Below are 25533 nucleotides of genomic sequence, written 5' to 3' on the forward strand. Positions count from 1 at the left end.
TTCGAAAATTTGGCAATAAAGGATCTGGAAGTACGAGTTACTTATCAAAAACTATCTACGAAGAATTTATACAACTTTTGTCAGAAAAAGTATCTTCTATCATAGCTCAAGAAGTCAAATCAGCGAAATATTATGCGATTATTGTAGATTCCACACCTGATACATCTCATGTCGACCAACTTTCGATTGTTATCATATACGTGCAAAAAGATGGAACGCCTGTTGAACGTTTTCTGCTGTTCATTGAACAACATTCTGGGCAGACATTTGAAGATTTGCTAGTTGCTGTATTATCGATTCTCGAGTTTTTTGATCTTGATCTCACCGACTGTCGAAGTCAGTCATATGAATACGCTAACAATGTATCAAGAATTTATTCAGGTTTACAGGCAAGAATTCATGAAATTAATGATCTTGCAGAACATGCTCCTTGTGCTGCTCATTCTATGAATTTAGTTGGAGTTCATGCAGTAGAATGCGCGCCAGACAAACTTTATATAACTTCTTTACTGCATTGACGCACCGCTGGGAACTTTTACAATTTCTTACTGGAAAAAGAATTGCGTTACAATCTTTATCTGCAACCAGATGGTCAGCTCGTTATGAAGCTGTTCATGTACATATTTAATCAACATTTCGACGAAATAATCGCGACTTTGATTATTATTGAAGAAAATATGGAAGAAAATGCAATAACAAGACAAGAAGCTAAAGGTTTACGAATTCAATTGGAGCGGCTTGAAACAACATTTATGCAGATACTTTGGCTTTTTTACTCTCACGATTCAATACTGTTAGTCAAAGATTGCAGAAAGTTGATTGTAGCATTGCTGAAGTGATCGACGATTATCGTGGTTTGATCAAAGTTGTTGCCGATACGAGAAATGAATTCGAAATCTATGAAATACTGCTTTAAATATTTCAGAGATAAAATAATATAAAACGACAGTTTCTAGAAAAAGAATGAGAATGAATGCTGATGAATCACGGAATGAAGATGTATAACTGTCAGGTCGAGACCACTTTAGAGTCAATACTTTTAACGTCATTCTTGACAATCTCGATTCTGAATTGCGAAAAAGATGTGTTGCATATGAAAAGATTCATGAAAAGTTCTCAGTTATTATTGAATTTCGCAATTTGGATAATAGAGAGATTCGTAACCGAGCTAAACGTTTGCAAAATGTTTATTCCTCAGATTTTGAGTCCTCATTGGAGGACGAATTTGTGCACTTTCATGCCTATTGCACTGAAAAAAAGATGGAACAAAATTTACCTTCCGATATTCTGAAACTTTTGCGTGCAAACGACCTTTATACAGAGTTTCCGAACGTAAAAATTGCATATCGAATATCTATTACTTTAGCTGTAACAAACTATAGCGCAGAACGATCGTTTTCTTGTTTGAAAAGAGTTAAAAACTACTTACGTCCTACAATGAGTGCAAATAGACTCAATAGCTTAGCTAGCTATTCTATGCATCGAATCAGATGTACTTCAATGTTAAGATTGTGAAGATTTAATCGACCAATTTGCAATTCAAAAAGTCAGGCGTGTTTGCCTGTGAAAAAAATTATTGTAATACAATTATTAGTCAAGCTCAGTACAAAATTTGTACCTTTACGAACAAGAACCTATATTTTTTTATATTATACTGAAGTATTATACATACAGTCCCTAGCCAAATTATTAGACGCATCACTGATTTTTTGTAGTTACCTATTTTAATAGCCTTTTTAGTGTAAAATAATAAGACAAACCTTAATTTTTATAGCCAAACCTTTTTGACTAGTAGTATTCTTTACTTATTTTCAAAAAAAGACGTAACAATAATAAACAATAGTAGGTAGGTAGGGTTATGACAGCGAGAAGTCGCATTCATGTTTGAACATGATCCGGTTGCGTGCGTGATTACTAACAGTGTGGATGTACTTATTTCCGTATCGTTTTTGTATTTGCAACGTGACTTTTGACTTCTCGGGTGTTTATTTTGTTTAGAAAAGTTATTAACGTGATTTTTTTTCGTTTTCTTATCTTTTAAGATGGGTAAAGTGGGGGACCTTTCACCACGCAAAAAAGCCGAAGTCAAAGCTCTCATTAATACAAAACTGTTTTCAAACCGTGAAATTTCACGAAGATTGAAGCTGTCTGAAGCTAGTGTGCGACGTATTAAGAAAAAAGTTGAATCATGTGAAGATTTGAGTCCGAAAAGAAAAACCAAAAACCTGAGATTTGCATAAAAATCAATAGTGCGTCTAATAATTTGGCCAGGGACTGTATAATAAATTATTTGCAATACGTTAAATATTGTAATTTTTTAAAAACATAATACCAAATCTAAATAATTTTGAGTGAAATTTCAGTGACGGGGCGGCAAAAATTTAAATCCGGCCCTGAGTATGAGGCATGTTGATGCACTCAGCCGAGCATATTGTTTAATAATCGAAGACTTGATAAAGTTTAGATTACGAGAGGCACAGGAAAATGATGAGTGGATTAAGGCTGTTAAGAAAATTTTGGTTAACGAACAATACGAAGATTACTTTTTGAGAAATGAAATTTTATACAAAGACCCCGACAAAGAACTTTTAGTGATACCCAACTCAATGGAAGACGAAATAATACGTATAGCTCACAATCAGGGCCATTTTGCAACAAAGAAACCTCAAGACATCATTGAAAAATTATATTTTATACCAAGATTAAAAACTAAAATTGGTAAAGTAATTGGAAGTTGCGTGGAATGCATAGTCATTGAGGCCAAGTCAGAGAAGAAAGAAGGGTTTTTGAATCCAATCGATAAAGCATGTGAACCTATAGGCACTTACCATATAGACTACGTCTGTCCATTAGCAGAAACTCGTAAAATGTACAATCACATACTAGTTGTCATTGGTGGATTTAGTAAATTTGTTTGATTATACCTAACGAAATCTACAGGGGCAGAGGAGGTCATTGATAGATTGTTGAAGCAGGCGGCTGTTTTCGGAAATCCGAAACGCGTAATAACGGACAGGGGAAGTGCATTCAATTCAAACGCATTTTAAAAATATTGGGAACAAGAAAACGTACAACATTTATAGAGGGTTCCGACAGGAAACGGTCAGGTGGAAAGAGTCCACAAAATAGTTATACCTACATATGCTTGCGAAGTTATGCCATAGTGAACCGGCTCACTGATACAGCCACGTCGACAAAGTTCAGCAGATCATAAATAGTACAGCACCGAGAAGTACGAAAGCATCACCTTTCAAAGTTCTTACTGGCTTAGACATGCGTATAGAAAATTTACCGGACTTAAAAGAAATACTTAACGAATTAATTTTAGATGAACTGAACTTAGAGAGAGACACAATTAGAGAAAAAACTCAAGACAATATATTGTAAATAAAATCCAAAGAGAAAATCGTAAAAAATTTTAACAAGAATCGAAAAGCAGAGAAGGAGTATAAGGTAGCAGAACTTGTTGCGATAAAGAAAACACAATTCGGAACAAACACAAAACTAAAACCTAAATAACTGGGACCATACGTTATAACCGCTAAATTAAACCACGGGAGATATGAGGTAGAGAAGGCAGGAAATGACGAAGGACCAAAAAAGACAAGTATGTGAATTTATCAAACCATGGAGTTTGTCATTCGGGTCGAATAACACATCAGGACGGCCGAATGTGGGAATATAGTAGATCGGTGGCAACTCCGCCAACGAAGACGGGTGGGTGGGAAAGACAATGAGAAGAAAAACTAGAGTCAGTCGTCAAACTGAGGTCGTCGGAGGAAAGTGTTTCTTCGGTATTTTACTCAATCTTGTATTTTCGGCGTTTTGTGAAATATCAAATTAATTTTTATACAAACCATAATTAAAACTGTAATCAAAAAACAAGAATTAAAAAGTTAAACAATAAAGTGTAATTTTGGAATTGTGGAAGTGTTTATTTCCCACATACGAGTATATATATATATGTATATACATAATTAAACACAATAAAGTAACTGTAGGCCCCAAGAAAATGGTACAATAAAAGATTATTCCGTTCTAAAGACATTAAAAGAACTTAGATTTTTCTTAAAAAAAAGAACTTAGAAGTTTGGTTAAAATTTTGCAATCTACTCTATATCTGAAGAGAAGCCAAATATTAAACCAAAAAATGGAAGAATTTAATATAAAAATATGGTGCGAAAAAAGCAAATATGCACGACCACGGATTGTTTAGACCACTCAGCAGAAAGCTAACTCGTACAACAATATAACACTGTGGAACATTTTTGGGGTTATTGTCTGGGGGGTGAGAAATTCCAAGTCAGGGTGATGGTACTTTATTTGTTTTTATTCAAAAAAGTGTCATTTATCGCCTTTTTTATAAATTTTCCCCAATAACTCCAGACTTCTGGCCATAAACTACTAAAAAAATAAAGTAAACATTTTTATAATTTTTTATTTTTATTTCTTTTATTTCATTTATTTATTTTAATAAATATTGCCTAAAAAAATTTATAAAAAAGGCGATAAATTACACTTTTTTGAATAAAAACAAATAGAAATTGTAATTCTTAAATTTTCTAAATTTGTTTCATCAAAATCGGACAAGTGGTTCGCGAAAAAAATCAAGATAAGGAAAAAAATTAAAAGGTCATAAAAAAAACTGACACATACGAACGCCAAACCCTTTGAGGGTTTTACTGTACTGACCTAGTACCATCACCCTGACTTGGAATTTCTCACCCAAAATTAATCAAGCTACTTGGCTTTCACCGGATCGAAAAACCACCAACCGGATCGATCATGTTGTGATAAACGGAAGACATGTCTCCAGAGTTTTAGACGTGCCTACGCTGAACTCAGACCACTATCTTGTTGCACCGAAAAACCGGACCAAATTATTTAAAGTGATTTTATGAATGAAAATTAATAAAAATGCATGATTGAATATAATAATGCAATATATTAAAATAAAACAAGTAAAGAAGGACTAATTTCGGGTGCAACCGAACATTTTATATTGAATATATTTGAGTAGGAGGTAGTGCCGACCAGATTTTATCTATTTTTGCTCATCCCACGTAGTACTATTATAACACTGATCAACAAAATTTTGTAACAAAAAAAGTAAGCAGTACTTTCGAAACATCTACCTAACCTCTCCACAAATCATACGTATATTGATTTGATTAGGACTAGTTTCCGTGTTCTGGTACTTATCAGTAAAGTTTAATATTAATCGTCTTTTCGTTATTATTTTCTAATTCAGTGCTTTATTTTTCAGAAAAGTGGCACATAAAATACGTGTTTGCTGAGTGGAGTGATTCTTAAAGAATGTCAAGAAAGTGTAAAAATGATTCTGACAAGTTCTGTTACATTTGTGGTGAAATAACTTTTGTTTCTCGATGAAGAAATTTAGCACCTTTAATAAAAAAAATTGTATGAAAGTTATTTCGGTTTTCCTGTTGGACAGCGAGAAAAATTGTGGGTTCCACACAGCTGTTGTGTTACTTGTGTAGGACTTCTTACAGGTTGGGAAAAAAGATCTCGACCTATGCCTTTCGGAATTCCGATGATTTGGATGGAGCCGACAGACCATTCAACTAATTGTTATTTTTGTCTGACTAATACAAAAGACATTACAATTAAAACTAAAAATCAAATTAAGTATCCTGATGTGTCATCTGCTAAAAAACCAATTCCTCACAGTGAAGAACTACCTACACTAAAACCATCTCAGCGCTCTGATCTTTCAACTGAATCAGAGCAAATAGATAATATAAATATTGATCCTGATTTTCAAATTGCTTTTTCATCTGTCTGTCTCCAGGAAGAAACGCCTTACCTACTATCTCAAGGAGATCTTAATGATTTAGTTCATGATTTACATTTGCCTAAACAACAAGGAGAACTTTTAAGATCTCGATTAAAAGGATGGAATTTATTGCAACCAAACACAAAAATAACTTTTTTTCGGCATCGATATGAAGAGTTCAAAAGATTTTTTTACAAGACAATGATTTGATATTTTGTAACAGTATCTGTAATGTTATAAATATTTTGGGAACTAAATACAAAATTGAACAGTGGCGTTTATTTACTGCTTCTTCAAAAACAAGCATAAAGGCAGTTTTGTTACATAATGGTAATAATCTTCCCTCCGTACCGGTAGGTATGGTGCCAACATAAAAAAATCCTATGAAACAATGAAATTTCTTTTAGAATAGATTCAGTATGACGAACATAAATGGAAAATTTGCGGAGATTCAAAAGTTGTTGTGTTTTTAAAATATTAGAATTGCAACTTGGGTGTACAAAATTTTGTTGTTTTCTTTGTGAATGTGAATGGGACAGTAGGGATAGGAAGAACCATTACGTGAAGAAAAATTGGTGCAAAAGACGATCTCTTACTCCAGGAATAAAAAATGTGAAACATTCTCCATTAGTACAACCTGAAGATATATTTTTACCACCTCTCCATATAAAACTTGGTCTGATGAAAAACTTTGTAAAAATGGAGCTGGATTTCATTTATAAAAAGCACTGAAAATTTTTTTGAAAACCACCAATCAAATGACTGTAAAACTATTGTTGAGGAACTTCTAGAGAATTATAAAGCATTAGGCTGCAATATGTCCTTAAAAATACATTTTTTACATTCACATTTAGACTTTTTATTACAAAACTTGGGTGCCGTTAGTGATGAACACGGGGAACGATTCCACCAAAACATTTTTACCATAGAAAAACGATACCAGGGAAAGTGGAGTCTAACTATGCTGGCTAATTACTGCTAGGGATTACAGAGGGACGTTCCTGATGCGAAATAAAGAAGAAAATCATAATAAAGTATTTATTTTAATATTACAACATTGATAATAATTTAATTTTTGTGAAAATAATTTGTAATTTAATAAAAGTAAACAAAAAAATCATATTACAATAAAACTATTCGTATCTAAAATTTTAAACTACTAATTCTACTCCACTTGACCTTATTCCTAACCGAATCAGCCAAAATTTTTCTTGTTACACAGAAAATTTTTTTTTGTTGATCAGTGTAATATACCACATACTCAAAACAATGTTAGCTCGGTTTCATTCAGGTACCTTACATACAATCACCAATCGTATAGAGTATTGTCAAGTGGATATCAGAAAATCTTGGTAATAGTTATATGGGTGAGGGGCCGGTTTCAAGTTTTCACACAGTTGTATCTACATATTTTAGGCGCAAAGAAACACTGTTATGAATAAAACATGTTTTGCAATTTTCATTGAAATGGCCCAAATATTGGCGGATATATCCAGCATAAAGTCACGTATAAGTTCTAAAATCTTTATATTAGGTATATGAGGGCTCAGGAAAGCATTGACCCGATTCAACCCCTTTTTGACAGAATGAAATACTATTGCCAGAAAAGGATTCTGTGTGAATTTCAATTTCATATCTCACACATTGAACGAAAAAGTCAACTTTTGGCATCGGGTCCACATTTTCGGTACCTAGGGGCTTGAAGAGTTTTGGTTGGATTTGGACAACTATTGGTCAAAAGGTGGTTTATTTTAAAGGAATTATTACCGCAAATATTATTATTCCGTTATATTAATTAATTCTTTATTTGTGTATTGGAAAGTGAAAAAATCAAATGTAATTTTAAACTGTGTTATATGGGAAGTAGGCGTGGTTTTAGTCCGATTTTGCTCATTATCACAGAGTAACATAGAAATATGAAAGGAATGTTGCGTTCCAAATTTTGTCGAAATCGCTCTGTCCGGTCCCGAGATTGGGATTTCACCAGAAAGTGGGCAGTGCCACGCCCATTGTCCAATTTTCATACCGGTTCCGATAAAGCCTCCTTATGCCATCTATATACCATCCGTACGAGTATATAATAATTTAGCAGGTTTTCAGTATTTAATTAAAAAAAATAAATAAAAGTACTCATTTTATGCAACTGGCCAACTTTTTTCAACGCGCTTTTTTAAAGAGGAATGTTCACATGAGTTATGAGCGTTCTGCAACATCCCATGTCACATCACATCACGTCACAACACCTCATCACACAGCAGTTCAAAGCTCACATCACTACACACACACACAGTATTATTGCAACACTACAACACAACAACCACACGATCATCAACGAGACGACTCGTAATAATCCAATATTCATCACCCAAACTATCAAAAGGGATAGATCCGACCGGGATTGCGCTCTTACCGTTTTCATCCGTGAAACAAGACGTTCGACGGCAAACTTTCATTTTTGTTATCCGCAACAATGCAATTTATTTTTTTATAACCGCCAAGTGACGGAGTGAACTAAAACCACGGATTTCGCCGCAGTGTCTCGCAGTGTGTGGAAACTCATATTAAAACAAATAAAATTGTTTTATAGCAATTAAATACAATTATATGTATACAGTGGTTCCAATAAACCTAATAAATATTTTATAAAGAGTGTGTGTGTGGAAATCAGTGCGTTTCATTTTCAATCACATAAGTATACTACTCCTATATCAAGTAAGTATACTAGTGGCACACGTTACCAAGAGGGAAAGACGGGACAAATGTTTAAGCTTACTAAGAAAAATAATTCAAAGCTCGACCTCGCCCAACGTAACTTCTAAAAAATTAAAAAAAAAAAAATTTAGTTTTTTTAATAATTCATTGTTTTCCCGATAAAAAAAAAAATAATACATTAACTAAATTAATCTTTAATCTAGGTTCCGACTACTTGTGTGGCAATGCAGCGGGCTTAAGGTCATTCATTTAATCGGTTCATTGTAGAACTAAAAAAAATCAATTTTTGTCCGGTTTTTGAAGGAAAATGCTCCTATGTTCAGCCTCTGTGCAGCAAATAACGCGAAAAGGCAAAAGAGCAGCTGGTACGATGTGGAGTGCCGTGTCGCAACGTTACGATCGACCACTACACGTCCGTGATGGGATTGATGCAGAGATTTGAAAAAGGAAGCGAAATGCATTTGCGGACAAAAAAATAGAGGCCAAAATGCGTGAGTACGAAGAGCTTAACAAGCTGACCGACAAGGGTAATACCATGAAGAACCTCGAATAGTAATCATCCGTCAAGGAAACAAAGTTACGAGGGCCGATGTATGGCAGGATATGGTCGGACAAAAGCATGCTCGTCGATTGAAATTTAAGTGTGCTCTGTCAAATTCACAAAAATGGAGAGCCAACAATCTGCACCAACCACCGTGGGGTAAACCTCCTGAACATTGCATACAAGGTTATATCAAGCGTATTGTGTGGAAGATTAAAGCCCACCGTCAACAAACTGATTGGACCGTATCAATGTGCCTTTAGGCCTGGAAAATGAAGATGTGACCAGATATGATGAAAAGATAATCGAAATGTCTCTTGCCACCCAACAAAAAGTCGTCTCATTCGCGTCTCACACATAACTGTTCACAGTTATAACTTCGAAGTCGTAGATAATTTCATCTATCTTGTGTAAAGTCCTCTCTCGACGGACGAAGACCAAACACTATAAGCCCCTCATTAGTTCCGTCCTGGTATTTTGTTGACCTATTTTATATATTTTCGCCTTACACTTGATAATGTAAAATGCCAATCGAAAGCTATAAAATCTTATATTACGTATGTAAATCTAAATATACTTATTAGCTTATTATTTTATTATATTAAGTTTGGCACAATTATTGTAACACCCAAAAGAAAACGTCGGAGATCTTAAAGAGTATATGTGGGTCATACCACGTCAAGTCGTCCATGAAAAATTCGCGCAATCACCGATTTTGAAAATTACCATATAAATATTTCATCAAAATTATTATTTTTTGTTAAAGTTATTAAAGGTTGAAATTTACAGCACGATGAAATTGTATAATTACTTCCTCTTAAGCTATTGAAGATAAATCGATGAAATTTTGTGAAGTCAATGAAAAGTATTCGTGCTATATTATAAATATTTGTTCACGATCTATTGGTTTAAATAATATTATTTTACATAGTTTTTTGTTAAACAATTGAAATTTTTCATGTGTTCTTCACGCTAAAAAAAAACTGAAAAGTATGTGACAGAAATATATTATATCCATCGTTACTAGTGCTCTGCAAAAATTTCTACAAAATTTTATAAAAATACGTAATAAGATATACTTCTAGTTATATTGCTTATTTATTTATTAATCGCTGATTGACGAGTTTTCATCTCAAGGTGGCATACTTCTATATTATTGTCTCTCCGTTTTGATTAATTATATATGTATGTATATGTAAGTATATAAAGATGTATGTTAGGTGATTAAAAAAGGCTTTTCATGTATGAGCTCTTGAATGTACATTTTAGAAAAATTTATATCTCATATCTAATTACTTCAACACATATTTTCGTAACCCAAACCGTTTAAAAGATATTAACAGATAAAGTTTGATTATTAAAAAAAAAATTCTTTGAATTTTATAACTTAACGGAAGTACATTATTATAAATCGGAAAAATCCTTTTTTTTTGGAAATTTACTACTCTACAAAACAGGCCCCCTATTTTTATTTTTTGTTTTTTTTCGTTGATTTTTGGCGATTAACATCGGTATCCATTTTTGAAGAGCAGGAAATTTCCTGCAAGACTATAAGCTTTGTAATTTAAAATGATGTTTCTTCATTGATTTAAAATATTACAAAGTAAAAAAAAAAACAACAAATTTGCCTTAAAACAGCCAGAGTCAGAAAATTGGATCATTCCAAAAACTAACTTTTTTCATACAAAATTTTTTTTACTCTGCTTTTCAATTATTTGAACCGTTTAAATTTGTAGTTTGCTTTCTTTATACCGGCTATTCAAAAAAAAGTATTGAAAGTTATTCAGTAAAAACGTTATGTGTGAATTTGTTACGATGGCACGAAGAGCTCGCGCTAATATCGCTCGGCGTTCTTTTTGACGTCAACATACATCGGCAGCTCAAGGCACATGACCGCGTACTCCCAGGATGCGATGACATACGTGCGGAATTATGGATCGCGGTCAATTAGCAAGCGATCGCCACGATGTCACAGCACGACTTTTCAAACAACAGTTACGATGTTTGATGGACTTTATCTTGAAGCAACGTATTTGTGGTGCTGTTAGATGCTAAATGTTCTCTATTGAGTAGCAAAAGAGAGGTTAGCCGCGCGTACACATTCTTCTTTGGATAGTGGATGGTGGTTGCACCAGATGAAATTAATGAAATCATTTCTGCGGAAATTCCTGATGCAGAGAAAGATCCAGTATTATACGAAGTGATGAAACCCAATATGGTTCATGGACCTTGCGGACACCACAATCCCACTTCGGTTGGCATATCCAACAATAAATGCACGAAACACCATCCACGTGCTTTTTTTTTCGAAAACACAAACTAGAAATTGCTCACCAGACGACAACACTCAATTTAGAAGAGTGAATATCGAAGTTGACCACACATGGATCGTAGCATATTCGCCATTACTGTAAAATTCACATTCAAAACTCATATCAATGTTAAGTATTGCAGCTTAATGTAATCGATAAAATACGTTTGTAAGTACGTCACCAAAGGAAGCAACACGGCGATTATTGGTATTGAACGATACGGTCGATACGTGAATATACATGAACGTATTCCGACTATTGTGCGTTTCGCAGTTAATTTGGAGAATGGTCAAATGTGTATTTCAACCCAGAGAATACAGTACAGCCAGTCGGAACACTGCCAGCAACGAAAGTAGTATTTATCAGGTTTTGCTTAACTTTCGGCAGTGATCCGTTTGCGAATACATTGCTCTATTCGGAAATACCTTGATATCATACATGGAATGCTTCGTCGAAGTAATATGTAGTTACGCAGAAAGCAAGGTCAACCAGTAGATGGACATCCAGGTGTGTTATGTCGATGTTGTTGTTGACTTAAACTGGAAGATTCAAAGTCAAATTTCGGAAGACTTACCTCATACAAATCGATCGATCGTCTTGACAATGAAGACAACGCCGTGAATTATCCAGTGGACTTTCTAAATTCTTTGGAGAGGCTTGATATGTCACCGCATCATTTGCGTCTCAAAGTTGGATCTGTCGTTATTATGTTTCGCAATTTGCATTCGCCGAAACTGTGTAATGGAACCCGACTGATTGTGACGCTTCTACCGAATACAAGAGGGCAGAATGCTTGATTCTACGAATTCCTTTGAGTTCTAACGATTTCCCATTTCAGTTCAAACGTATTCCGTTTCCAGTGAAAATTGCATTTGAGACGACAATCAATAGGATACAAGGATAGTCGCATAGTGTGAGGCATAAATTTAGAAATGCTATGTTTTTCACACGGCCAGATATACGTGGCGTGCTCACGAACTGGGTAACCATCTTTTCTGTACACCGGAATAGAAACCAAAAAATTTTGTTTACCAAGCTACGTTACATTGAAAAAAAAAAAACAAAAATTAAATGATAAATTTAACTTTCTTTTCATTTCAAAACACATAATTTCACGCAGGACAACGGCTGCGGGTTCACCTAGTTTTTTATAAAACTATAATAACCTATGACCTTTGCAATTTCAAATTATGTTTTTTCATAGAGTTATAAAACTCAAAAGAAAAAAAAACCAGTTTGCCTTAAAGCAGCCACAGTCAGTTCAACCGTTAACCATGTAGTTGAAAGCGATATACAAATTTTTCTATTTGATTATAATTAAAAAAAATAGAAAACCGTTAGACGGAGGACCATCCCGTTGCAATTAAGAGCTCATACTTGCAGAATCTTTCTTATGGGTGTCTATCAACCAATTTTTAAGAATACCAAGCGAAAAAAATATGCGTTTTACTTACAAATATCCCCATATCTATCTGGATTAGTTTTAGGTAATACAAATAACCGTTAGGTAAACAAAACTATTATACTCTGCACTAATATTTTTAACTAAGTACGTTAAATTTACTTCTTTTTACAAAATTTTTTGCTACAGAGTATTATAGCTTTGTTCATATAACGGCACTGTTCAAAATTACTATACGCCAGAGACATTAAATTTTACGGTTAAATGGTATGAGGGGACTTTATTGGAGCCAGTGTGAAAATGGGACGCTCACGCCCAGACCCATCCACAACGAAAAAGAGAGAGTGTGTTTTACTTATAACAGTGTATCTTTGTGCCACAAATAGATACATTTTAGCGAAAACTTGATTCCCTTATATAACTAATATCAGGATACTTGAACATCCGGCTGACTTTACTCTATGTGATTGGTTTTTAGTATGTGGGATGTTAATAGTATGTGGTATTGGCGAAAATAGGTATTATCGAGTCGATGCTACCATATTCTTCTTCTTTACTGGCGTAGACACCGCTTACGCAATTATAGCCGAGTTAACAACAGCGCGCCAGTCGTTTCTTTTTTTCGCTACTCCAAGCGAAGTCAGATCCTTCTCCACTTGGTCCTTCCAAAGGAGTGAAGGTCTTCCTCTTCCTCTGTTTCCTCCGGTGGGTACTGCGTCGAATACTTTCAGAGCTAAATTGTTTCGTCCTTTCGGACAACATGACCTAGCCAACGTAGCTGCTGTCTTTTAATTCGGGAATTATGAGTGACTTATAGAGTTTGGTTTTTGTTCGTCGAAAGAGGACTTTGCTTCTCAATTGCCTACTCAGTCCCAAGTAGCACCTGTTGGCAAGAGTTATCCTGCGTTGAATTTCCAGGCTGACATTGTGGTGTTTACGCTGGTTCCAAGATAGACAAAATTATCTACGACTTCAAATTTATGACTGTCAACAGTGACGTGAGAGCCAATTTGCGAGTGCGACGACTGTTTGTTTAATGACAGGAGATATTTCGTCTTACCCTCGTTCACTGCCAGACGCATCTGCTTTGCTTCCTTGTCCAATCTGGAGAAAGCAGAAATAACGGCGCGGGTGTTAAGGCCGATGATATCATTATCATCGGCGTACGTCAGCAGCTGTACACTCTTATAAAAGATTGTACTTGCTCGATTAAGTCCTGTAGATCGACTTATTTTCTCCAGCAGCAGATTGAAGAAGTAGCACGATAGGGAGTCGCCTTGTCTAAAACTTCGTTTGGTATCGAACGTTTCGGAGAGGTCCTTCCCGATCTTTACAAAGCTCCGTAACGTCAGTTTATACAGCCGTATTAGTTTTGCGGGGATACCAAATTCAGACATAGCGGCATATCGCGGTGTGTGTCGATTCTCCTTTCATGGGTCTTTTCCAAGACTTGGCGCAAGGTGAATATCTGGTCGGTTGTTGATTTGCCAGGGCTAAAGTCACACTGATAAGGTCCATTCAGTTTGTTGACGGTGGGCTTTAATCCTTCACACAATACGCTAGATAGAACCTTATATGCGATGTTGAGAAGTCTTATCCCACGGTAGTTGGCGCAGATTGTGGGGTCTCCTTTTTTATAGATTGTGCAGAGCACACTTAAATTCCAATCGTTGGGCATGCTTTCGTCCGACCATATTTGTCAAAGAAGCTGATGCATGCTCCATATCAGTTCTTCGCCGCCGTGTTTGAATAGCTCGACCGGCAATCCATCGGCGCCGCCTTCAGGCGGGTAATTGCTATTCGAACTTCTTCATGGTCGGGCAATGGAACGTCTGCTCCATCGTCATCGATTCCCATATACTACATACAAGTATAATGGTTTTCATGTTTCGAACAAACCGTATGTGACAGTCACATATGCATATATGTATATATAAAATCGCTCAGATTTCGATCCTCTAGTTAACGTTTTGCACCTCAAAGTATTTGTCTGGCTTTGATTATTGCAAGTTGCAAGAGTATAAAATGTTCGCTTGCACTCGAACTTAGCCCTACTTGTTAATTTATATTTTTGTTTATATGGTATTTTTTATATGATAAAAATTGTCTTACTCGACCGAGTTTTAGTGATTCTGGTGCTCTAAATGCTGGAGTGCCTGCCGTACTCCCGCTACTTATCATTGCATCTTCACCGAAAAATTCGTTACAAACCCCTAAATCGGCAATTTTAATGTGCCCGCATTCAGTGAGCAACAGATTTTCGGGTTTCAAATCACCATGGATAATGTGTTGATAGTGTACTGAAAAATAGAAAGGAAAATAACATTACATAGATATAATAATTATAATCAGTAAGTACTTTGCTAGATTCTTTTTTCAGCTATATTAAAATATTTGTGTGATAAAAATTAACATGTTATTCTAATACAGAGCCGCTCAAAATAATGCGCAAATTTTCATGCCTATACTCGGAGTATAGGCAAGCAAATGCAGTCGAAGCATGTACGCTATGACGCTAGTTCTGCCAGCGTCAAAAATACACTCGAAATACAGGAATTCAGTTTCGAATAAGCATATAGAGGACTTAATGAGAATCAAAACTTACGATCTTGAAGTCGATATGGAAAAAATCATGGAAAGTTAAAAAAAATGAACTTAAAATTATTGTTGTTCTTAATTGCTTTCTTAATCAAAAACCATAATTTTTTATTTTTTTCTAAATTTTTAATAACAAAATAACCAAATAGCACGATTTCACTCAGTGTACTAAGCAAGCGCGCGCACACAATCATACGCTGGCAGATATCAAATGTGTGATTGTATGCGTTGGTAAATAAATTGCGTATTATTTTGAGCGGCTCTGTTCTAATATTCGGTTGTGCGTTCATATAATTAAGTATTTTTAACAATATCAAAACAACTTTTTTTATGTAATGTTATTGTTAATGCGCGAGCAAAAAGTTCTGTTAACCTAGAAACGTTGGCGATTTACATCGCATTAAATATTTTCATTTCGGAGAGTTTTTATCAAACTTCAATTTCTTTCTAATAAAAGTGTGGTCACAGAATTACGTCATTTTGTTTGATAAAGGTAAATTTAATTTTCTTCGCCACAGTTGGAAGAATACAAGCGTAACTTCAAGCGAAAGAAAGGTAATGTGGAAATAATTTCAAAATTATCAAAATATAGCCAAAGTTTTGGACATTTTGGGATTTTCCCGTGGTAAAATTAAACCCGCTGTTCAATATGAAAAATTTTAAAAGAAATACCACCCGTTCTGACGATAAGTTGGTTAGGCTGGGCTGAAAAAAGAACTACAAACATTTCCATTCAGGATTTTTACTAAGAATATAATGGCAAGCATTTCATTAGGACTAATAAGTGTAGGTAGATTGATAAGTTTTAAACGACTAGTGTATGGAGGAAGACTTAACCTAGAATCCCATCGGAAATGCCCTAAAGCGAAAAGTAATCATTTTTTTGAACAGATTCTAATTTGTCAGTTAGGCTAGGGTATCTCCCAAATCAAGAAAGTTAAAAACTTACTCTAGTACACATTTTATCACATAAAAGGAGGGGTGCCCTGATCTACCAGAAAAGCACATCGTCTTTCCTTTTTTGAGATTCAATGGTAAATTATTTACATATATCACACCAAGCCACTAAATTATTTAAGTTTATATGCAACAGACACTACTCATCAATTAAAGTATATTATTTAAAAACCTTTCGGTTGTCGCCATGTAATAAAATATTTGCGAGTTCCATGACCTTAGAGATATCGTTAGTTAATAACAAGAACAGAATCTGGCCAAGATGACTACCTCGCAGAACACCTGAAGAGTCATTAATTGAATCCTCGAATATCACTTGGTGTGTTCTGTTATAAAGGTAAGAAGATACCCAGTGAATAAATCTTAACTGAAAGCCCAGAAGATCAAGTTTATGTAACGGGTGATTTTTTTGAGGTTAGGATTTTCATGCATTAGTATTTGACAGATCACGTGGGATTTCAGACATGGTGTCAAAGAGAAAGATGCTCAGTATGCTTTGACATTTCATCATGAATAGACTTACTAACGAGCAACGCTTGCAAATCATTGAATTTTATTACCAAAATCAGTGTTCGGTTCGAAATGTGTTTATCGACAAATTTTGTTCAGCGATGAGGCTCATTTCTGGTTGAATGGCTACGTAAATAAGCAAAATTGCCGCATTTGGGGTGAAGAGCAACCAGAAGCCGTTCAAGAACTGCCCATGCATCCCGAAAAATGCACTGTTTGGTGTGGTTTGTACGCTGGTGGAATCATTGGACCGTATTTTTTCAAAGATGCTGTTGGACGCAACGTTACGGTGAATGGCGATCGCTATCGTTCGATGCTAACAAACTTTTTGTTGCCAAAAATGGAAGAACTGAACTTGGTTGACATGTGGTTTCAACAAGATGGCGCTACATGCCACACAGCTCGCGATTCTATGGCCATTTTGAGGGAAAAACTTCGGACAACAATTCATCTCAAGAAATGGACCCGTAAGTTGGCCACCAAGATCATGCGATTTAACGCCTTTAGACTATTTTTTGTGGGGCTACGTCAAGTCTAAAGTCTACAGAAATAAGCCAGCAACTATTCCAGCTTTGGAAGACAACATTTCCGAAGAAATTCGGGCTATTCCGGCCGAAATGCTCGAAAAAGTTGCCCAAAATTGGACTTTCCGAATGGACCACCTAAGACGCAGCCGCGGTCAACATTTAAATGAAATTATCTTCAAAAAGTAAATGTCATGAACCAATCTAACGTTTCAAATAAAGAACCGATGAGATTTTGCAAATTTTATGCGTTTTTTTTAAAAAAAAAGTTATCAAGCTCTTAAAAAATCACCCTATACTTTGCTAAAGTCAGTGCATATAACATCCGTATGCTTTTTCTCGCTTAAACCCAATGATACATGGTTTACAAATTCAAGTAAATTTGTTAAAGTAGATTTCCCTTTACGAAATCCATACTCAGAAGAAGAAAGATGCAGAAGTTTAAGTATAACTGATAGTTTTGCAATACCCTTATAATTTTCAATGTACGACGTAAAACCACTTTTATGCAATGGGATTATAAATGGATTTTTCCATATTGAAGGAAATACACCTTTTTTAAGAGAGGAATTAAAAATCTTGATCAGAGGCAAGTAGGTATATTGGCATATTATTCCAGAGAACTTGCTGATTGGAAGCATTTTAGGATAATTACTTATTTAAGTAAATTTTATAACATTTTCTGTGTATATCCGAATAGTCAGCGCAGAGCAGAATATATGAGAATAGTCGACAAGTGAATCAGTTTTTTTATTGTTTAAAAGCTCAAGTTTTTCTGTTTCTTAATTTATATAACTCTTTCGACGGTGTTGTACTTTTAATTTTATTAACAATTACTATAGGAACATATATCTCAAATAATTCCGAGACAGTTTTATTTCGAGAGCTTCAAATTAATACCTCCATTATATGCAGACTAAGTTACACTATTTCCTATTATAGCTAGCTTTGGCAAAGTAACATTGTGAAAAGAAGCTAGAAAGTTGATGATAACAATCCAATACATTACCTATGATTTCGACAGTTATTTCCAAAGCAGGATGATACGACTCCTCAGGTAGAACAAGAGAATCCTCTTGCTGAATAAAGGAACACTTTAAAGATATATCGACAGACAATCAATTATCATGATTTTTTCCATACACTCATTAAGGTATGAGCGATTGCAAATCTGTACAATATAATCATCAAATGTACAAGGACTTATTGCAGAACAATTTAAACGGTGACTATGTGGACAATTTACCGTTGGTTTGGATTTTTCAACATGAAAACGACCCCAATCATAAGTAGTCGAAATGCTAAAGTACTACGTAATAAAGGATATCCAATTAAAATGACTGATGTGTGCAGAAGTGCTACGTAATCCTTTACTACGTATTATCCAACTACAAAATGCCGTATACTTCAAATAACTAAATTTTTTATGTTCTGATTTCTTATATTTATTTTTTATGTTAGAGTTTTATGTTTAAAATTCCAAAAAAACTTGTAGACGAGGCAAAAAACAATTAATTTAAAATATTTAGAATGGTTTTTTAAGATAAGATAAATAGGTTAGGATTGCGCGACCTTAGACTAATTTCCCCTCTCTTTGGTCACAATGGCCCACCTAGTCTCTGCATATTGATAAATTATATTAATTCTCAGGATAAATTTAGATAATATGAAATTGTGACGTTTTCTGCAAATTTCCTGATTTTTGATGCTACCTTTTGTAGCGTAGGTGCACATATTTGTTTTGACATACATAAGTGCAAACAACGTAGAAAGCCTGTTTCAACGTGTTCTCGAAGTGTGAATGGAATTTTACAACTAACGGGACATCATTTGATATGCATACACATGTATGTATGTAGAAATGAATGCATATTCAATGATTTATTTTGTTATTATTTTAGTTCTGGAATAGCATTACACGCGACGACATCAATTTAAATTACAATATGGCAAATAGACGTGCACATAAAACATTATCACTAGCTGATAAGATTAAAATAATACAAGAGATAGACCGCGGACAATCTGGAAAACTTTTAGCAGATAAATATGGTGTAGGAACTTCTACAATTTGTGACATAAAAAAAATTCCGAAAATATTAGGAGGTATAGAATCCGTATTATGTACTAAAGTATCTTACAAAAATGAGTTAATTGTATACCTACCTATTTTATAAGATTTGCTGAGAATTCTGATGAAAAACTTTTGAAGCAGCGCAAGACACTCAAAACGGGTGAGTACGAAGAGTTTGAGCAAAAATTACATGCTTGGTTTGAAGAGAAGCGGTCACGACATCAAACCATTTCAACGGGAGTTTTACGACAAAAGGCAAAATCACTTTATCAGAAAATGTATAACAATGAATCGTTAAAAGCTAGCGATGGATGGTTTCAAAAGTTTAAGAAACGATTTTCTGTGCGAAACTTAAAAATATGCGGAGAGTCTTTATCTGCTAGACCAGATCTTGTTCCTGCTTTTCAAAATAAGCTCTACAATGTAATTGAAGCTGAAAATTTGTTGGACGACCAAATTTATGATGCTGATGAGTCTGGACTTTTTTGGAAAATGTTTCCAGACAAAACTTTAGTGCATTTTAAAGAAAAATCAGCTCCAGGTACCAAAATGAGCAAAGAGAGAATAATCACCTTCTTATGTTGTGCTAATAAGACTGGAAGTCACAAGCTACAGATTGCAGTGGTTGGTAAATCAAAAAACCCTCGGTCATTTAAAAAACAAAGGGTGATTGAATATTACTCATCAAAAAATGCATGGATGACAACATACATTTTCACTGAATGGTTTTTCAAATCGTTTATACCACAGGTAAAAAACTATCACACTGAAAATAGTTTGCCGAAAAAAGGTCTATTGATATTGGATAATGCAACATGTCATGGGGAGCCGTTGACATCTGAATGTGGACAAAATAAAACTATGTTTTTGCCTCCAAATTGTACTAGCATTATCCAACCTATGGATCAAAATGCAATACGCCTGACTAAACTTTATTACAAAAAAGACCTCTTATGTGAATTGGTCAATTCTGAATCAGACAGTACTGACATTTTTTTGAAACAATTCAGTATGTACGACGCTTGTGAATTGCTTAAGCGATCTTGGAACAGGGTATCGGATTCCACTCTAAAGTCCTGTTGGAAAAATATTCATACCCAGAGATGGGCTTCAGAAGATAACATTCCATTGTCAGTCTTACAACAAGAATTACCAGAGAGTGATCTTTCGGCTCGTTTTGAAGAAATTGAAGAATTTCGTGCAATCACAAATTTATTTCGCCGCAATACTGACGTGGAACTTTCTGAAGATGAAGTTCTTGCCTGGATTAATGACTCTGGCAGTAGTGTGGTTGCATGTAGTAGCTCAGAATTGGTTACAGAAGACGAAGAAGCAGAATCTAATATGATTAAGCGCGTTAAAAATCATGAAGCTGTACAAGCTTTAAATACAAGTATAGATTGGGCAAAGCAACGAGGCATAGACACTGATCAAATATTAGTACTCAAGGAAATGCGTAATAAAGCTTTAGAAGCATGTGTATTGAAACAGAAACAAACTTGCATCACAAATTTCGTTAAAAAAACATCATAATAAATAAGGCGTAAGCAATATTCTTTCTTAAAAATATAATAATAAATTAAATTAGTTCTGAAATACTATCCCGAGTTTTATTTTCGAATGGCGTCATCTTATGTGAAATAAAATACTTAAATATAGCCTATCCACTAATCCGAATATTTCGCTAATACGAATTGGGGTGTGCAACCATTAATTCGGATTAGCGAGCTTTCACTGTATTAGTGGAACTCCGTCTCATACCTCTCGATATGGTTGCACCAAATGTACAGAGGTAGATTGGAAAATAGATGATGTTTTGACATAAATTACTACTTTTAGGGATTTGGTAACTGGTGGGGATTTCTCGAACAGAAAGTACCCTGAACATAATAATTCACCTTTTGTTTCACAAAATAACGTACTTGAAAATTTAAAAATTTCAATGGACAGCCAGTTTCCTTTGCATTGTATGCACCTCATAGATTTAGGCGAAATGCGCAAATTTTTATGCAGATTGTTAAACAATAAAGTTTCCTTTAAACTAAATAAAAAAAAACACATTTCTAAAAAAATAGTTTCTATTAGCTACCAAAAGAGTAGTACCAAGACCTCTAGAAGATTTTATGCATTGGAAGGCAACATAATTTAGGCAGTTTTTATTATATACTGGCGTCATAGCTCTGAAAGGTGAAGTACATGAAGATATTTATTACACCTTCCTTCTATTGCATTGCTCCTATAGGCTTCTTTGTGGTTCAAAGCAACGAGATTCAAACTTAGACACTGCCCAATTCATGCTCAACGATTTTGTAGAAAACTTCCCTATTTTGTTTGGTGAAAACAGTGTTTCTTATAACGTTCACGGTCTTCTGCACTTAAAGGAAACCGTAAATTATGTAAGGGACCCGATTTCTGGATTTTGCTACTACACTTATGTTAAAGGTAATAAATGTCTTTTCAAGGGATCTGTCCCCTCTAGGTCCCAATCAAACAATTTTTGTTATATGAAAGGCAATTTAGGAAATAACAGATGATTCACTGATAGGTAGAAAATATGTTAAAACAAACAGTTTCTATGAGATGCCGTTTGTTTCTAGTTTCTGGAGCTGATATTGCAAAATTTTCTTTGTAAGATGTAAGAATGTAAGGCTTTCGCAATTCTCTTTGAAGGCAAACATATTGTAATACCAATGCTAAATTTTTATTAGAAACTAATAATAATAAAATAAAAAATATTAATAAAAATTAAAAAAAAATAATAGTAATTAAATAAAAAAATAAGGACAATATGGCCCAAAAACATTAAAAAGACTTGCTACAGTGAGGTATCTACCGAAAAGGCTCGTAAATGCAAAGATAAGGAAGATTTAAAGGCTTTCTTTGAAAGTATAGTATAAGCTACTAACAAGTATATCCGTGTTTTAATTTATATCTATTTTGTATTACTAGAACTGCTGGAAAGAAAAATAAGTCAAATTTTAGAAGAAATAGTGCAGCAGAAAGTGCTAATACAGCAGCTTCTAAGAGAGCGCATCAACGACTCCTCGGCGATAATTCACAAATTTCCTATTAAAAGCAAGGAAGATTTGGTCCAAATTAATGAAGAAATAGAAGTTACCAGGAAGAGGAAGTAAGTAATTTTTTTTTCGTTTTATTATTTTAAAATACTTTTCAGCAAATTTCGAAAATTTTATCGTTTTAACCCTTTACTTATTTGCAGGTTAAATGTATGACTTATAACTTCTCCAAGGTTCTGGGGTGGTGAAAAACCTAAAAAATATCTTAACTTGCGAATTCGCGATGCAGTACAATATTCATGGGGTTTTGGGCAAAGATTGGCACCATTCGCTAAACCATTTCTTCGATGCCCTTATTGGTAAGAACGGACATAGCTTATTAATTAAAACAGTTAATAACAAATATTTTTGAATTATTTTAGAATCCATTCCAACCGGGATTGACAAGGGATCGCCAGAGAATCAACTGCGACAAGCCCTTCAGCGTAAAAAAAAAAAGATTAATAAAAACAGATTACTTAATAAATAAGAAAAATAAATAATAAATAAAATAGAATGTAAGATAATTTTATTATAATATTAGGAAATAAGGAATTAGATTAAAAATTACATATAAATGAATTTAATAAATATATTTCTCTATATTTAATAAACATTTGATTTATTTTAGATTAACGAAACCACTAGCAATTTGGAATTAGTCAAATCACTAGCTACAAGTATTATGCATTACCCACTAGTGATTCCGTATAAGCGATTTACTAAAGAATTTGGGACGAGTCATTTCATCAATGACTGGTAATGCAGCATCACACTGCTCGATTACTCTCGTAGAAAATTGCAATGTACAAATCAGAGAGCTGCAACGATCAAAATTTTTTCAATCATACCCGATCATTGACTCAGATTTTTTGTGACGGAAAACTTTGCTTCAACAAAAATTAATGATCGTAAGCGAGCGTGCTCAAAGCGAACAATCAGTTTCAATCACTGTTGCTTGTTTCGTAATGATTTTTCTCGATCGAACGCCTTGTGTGAGCAGCAAAGAATGTTCGAGAATGCTGCTTGCATTCCGATCGATCACAATCATACCGTTTGGTCATACCGGGTGGTTCCTGCCAGCAGCGCAGTCGCTGAGCGTTCTTTTTCTTTTTTATTTATTTTATTATAACTGAAAAAAGAAATAGGCTCGGACCATGTTTAGTTGATAATTTATTGTTTTTAAATTCATTTTTTTTTAAGTTTTAGCGATTAAGAAACCAAGTTTATTTTTATTATTTATTTTAATTTTAAGTTTTTGTTGATCTCAATGAAGAAGTGATAAAAATTTGAAATTTGTGTTCCCTAATATTTTACCTTTTGTTTCCGTTAAAACACACAAATATGTACATACAAACTATGCACATACATATTTGCAGGGCAATTATCGATCTGATTGGTTCAATCACAATCAATTCAAACGCACACTGGATCGATGTCTGAGTTTTCGTGCATCGTTGGACTTGATCGTATTTTTCTGTACAATCATTTCCAATCATCATACCGGAACCAACCAATCAGTTTCAATCAGTAAGCAGAGCAATCAAATCAACTGATCGAACTCCTTCGCTTTGAGCACGAAGCTCGATCGAACAATTTTGTAGTGAACCGATGTGCTGAGTTTAACCGTTTTGAGCGTGGCTGATCAAACCGGATCGATCATACTCAATGCAGGTCTCTGGTACAAATCGTTAGTCAAATAACATTACGGGTAATCGGGCTGGAATCGGTCCAAATGATTAAGAATTAGTCATATCGCTAGCTCTTCTCTGATGGTACCGAACTTCAGGGTAGTTTAAAAAATGATGTACTATATACATATGTATATAAGCAATTAAAATACTGGAATAAAATTAGATATTCATTCTAATAAATATTCATAATAAAAATCCTGCTAAAAATTCAGGTACTACTTACATTTTGTCTTTCGAGCTTAAATAAAGAACCTTGCCAAAATTAAAAAGTCCTGTATTAATAAAATAGGCAATATACAACAATGAAACAATACAGCAATCTTTACAAAACAGACAATAGAAAAAAAGTCATGTCATTGGCGGATTTATCCGAAAAGGTGTTGTACACATCCAACACTCTTTCGACAAACGCATTGAGAAAAATCTCCAAATTCAAGAGAAAAATGTAATGTCTCAGAGAAGTAACGGATAATCTCAACTAAGTAATAACAATAAAAAGTGATCATATAAAACTTTTGAAAACTGTGTTTCTTTTCATTGTTTTCTTGAAGTTGAAAAGTTGTACTTTGAAATAACGACGGAGTATTTCGAGAAGGAGAGTCCGAAATTACTTATACCTCATACAAATAATTATATGTGTATAATTAGGTTTCTTGTTTTTTCGCCATATTTGAAAAAATATCCCGCTTCTGAAATTGAGCACCTCTTTGGTGATATGTTGTTGTTGTGAATTGACCAAAATTTTTGCTTTCTCGTCTCATTCGTTGTACCGTAGCTTTCAAATTGTACGTGAGCTTTTAGTGCTGCGTAGTAAATAATTATATGTGCACATCAGTTCGAAATGATCGCTACTGCTGATAATAGCGTTTTCGGAAGTTAAGTTGCAAAAATTAATTTGAAATATTTATTGTAAGTAAGTAATTGTTCAAAATAGTGAATTTAAATATTTTGACATTGGTTAGTTAAAATGCCACATGAAACCAGTTTGACAGACCATGAACAAGGTATTATAAAAGGAATGCATGATAGCGGTGCCAATATCGCAAAAAAAATGTAAATGGGCATCGGAACTGGATCTCTAATTACGTAAAAAATCTAAGTAAATATGGTACAATTCGACGGAGTGGGCGGAAAAGCAACATCAATTTGCGTTGCAAACGGCAAATACAAGGACTTGCTGTGGTTGATTCAATGAGTAGCGAAAAAATTTAAGGTCGTATCGGTCTCCAAATAACTAAGAGTCGAATAGTGAAAATAATCAGAAAATGTAAGATCTACTTCAAATTGTGACGTTGAAGCTTTCCAACTGGAAATACATTTCTCATGGCATGGTGCAACATTAAGTAAACTTCTTGA

The 25533-nt window shown here is 34.3% G+C and overlaps 3 protein-coding genes and 1 long non-coding RNA gene across 12 annotated transcripts in view; 3 read left to right on the plus strand and 1 right to left on the minus strand.

The window, feature by feature from the left end:
- Window positions 1–25533, plus strand: part of LOC105231136 (ubiquitin-conjugating enzyme E2 G1) — a 539049-nt gene that overhangs the window by 218151 nt on the left and 295365 nt on the right. The window lies entirely within an intron of this gene.
- LOC105225614 (calcium/calmodulin-dependent protein kinase kinase 2) overlaps window positions 1–25533 on the minus strand; it is a 215268-nt gene that overhangs the window by 35938 nt on the left and 153797 nt on the right. For all 7 annotated transcript variants that reach the window (XM_049450018.1, XM_049450020.1, XM_049450016.1 and 4 more), the window contains one exon: window positions 14877–15064. In XM_049450018.1, the coding sequence (XP_049305975.1) occupies window positions 14877–15064 (188 nt within the window). The remainder of the gene's footprint in view (window positions 1–14876; window positions 15065–25533) is intronic.
- On the plus strand, window positions 16886–21483 carry LOC125776643 (jerky protein homolog-like). Its single transcript, XM_049450104.1, has 2 exons — window positions 16886–19459; window positions 19532–21483. Exon 2 carries the CDS (start codon window positions 19704–19706, stop codon window positions 20958–20960), a length of 1257 nt encoding a protein of 418 aa, XP_049306061.1. The 5' UTR covers window positions 16886–19459; window positions 19532–19703; the 3' UTR covers window positions 20961–21483.
- On the plus strand, window positions 21600–25020 carry LOC125776810 (uncharacterized). The gene is made up of 3 exons (XR_007421985.1): window positions 21600–22557; window positions 22648–22803; window positions 22867–25020. It is a non-coding gene; the product is annotated as an uncharacterized LOC125776810 (long non-coding RNA).

Source organism: Bactrocera dorsalis, chromosome 2 (genome assembly GCF_023373825.1).
Source record: "Bactrocera dorsalis isolate Fly_Bdor chromosome 2, ASM2337382v1, whole genome shotgun sequence".
In the NCBI taxonomy this organism is placed as follows: Eukaryota; Metazoa; Arthropoda; class Insecta; order Diptera; family Tephritidae; genus Bactrocera; species Bactrocera dorsalis.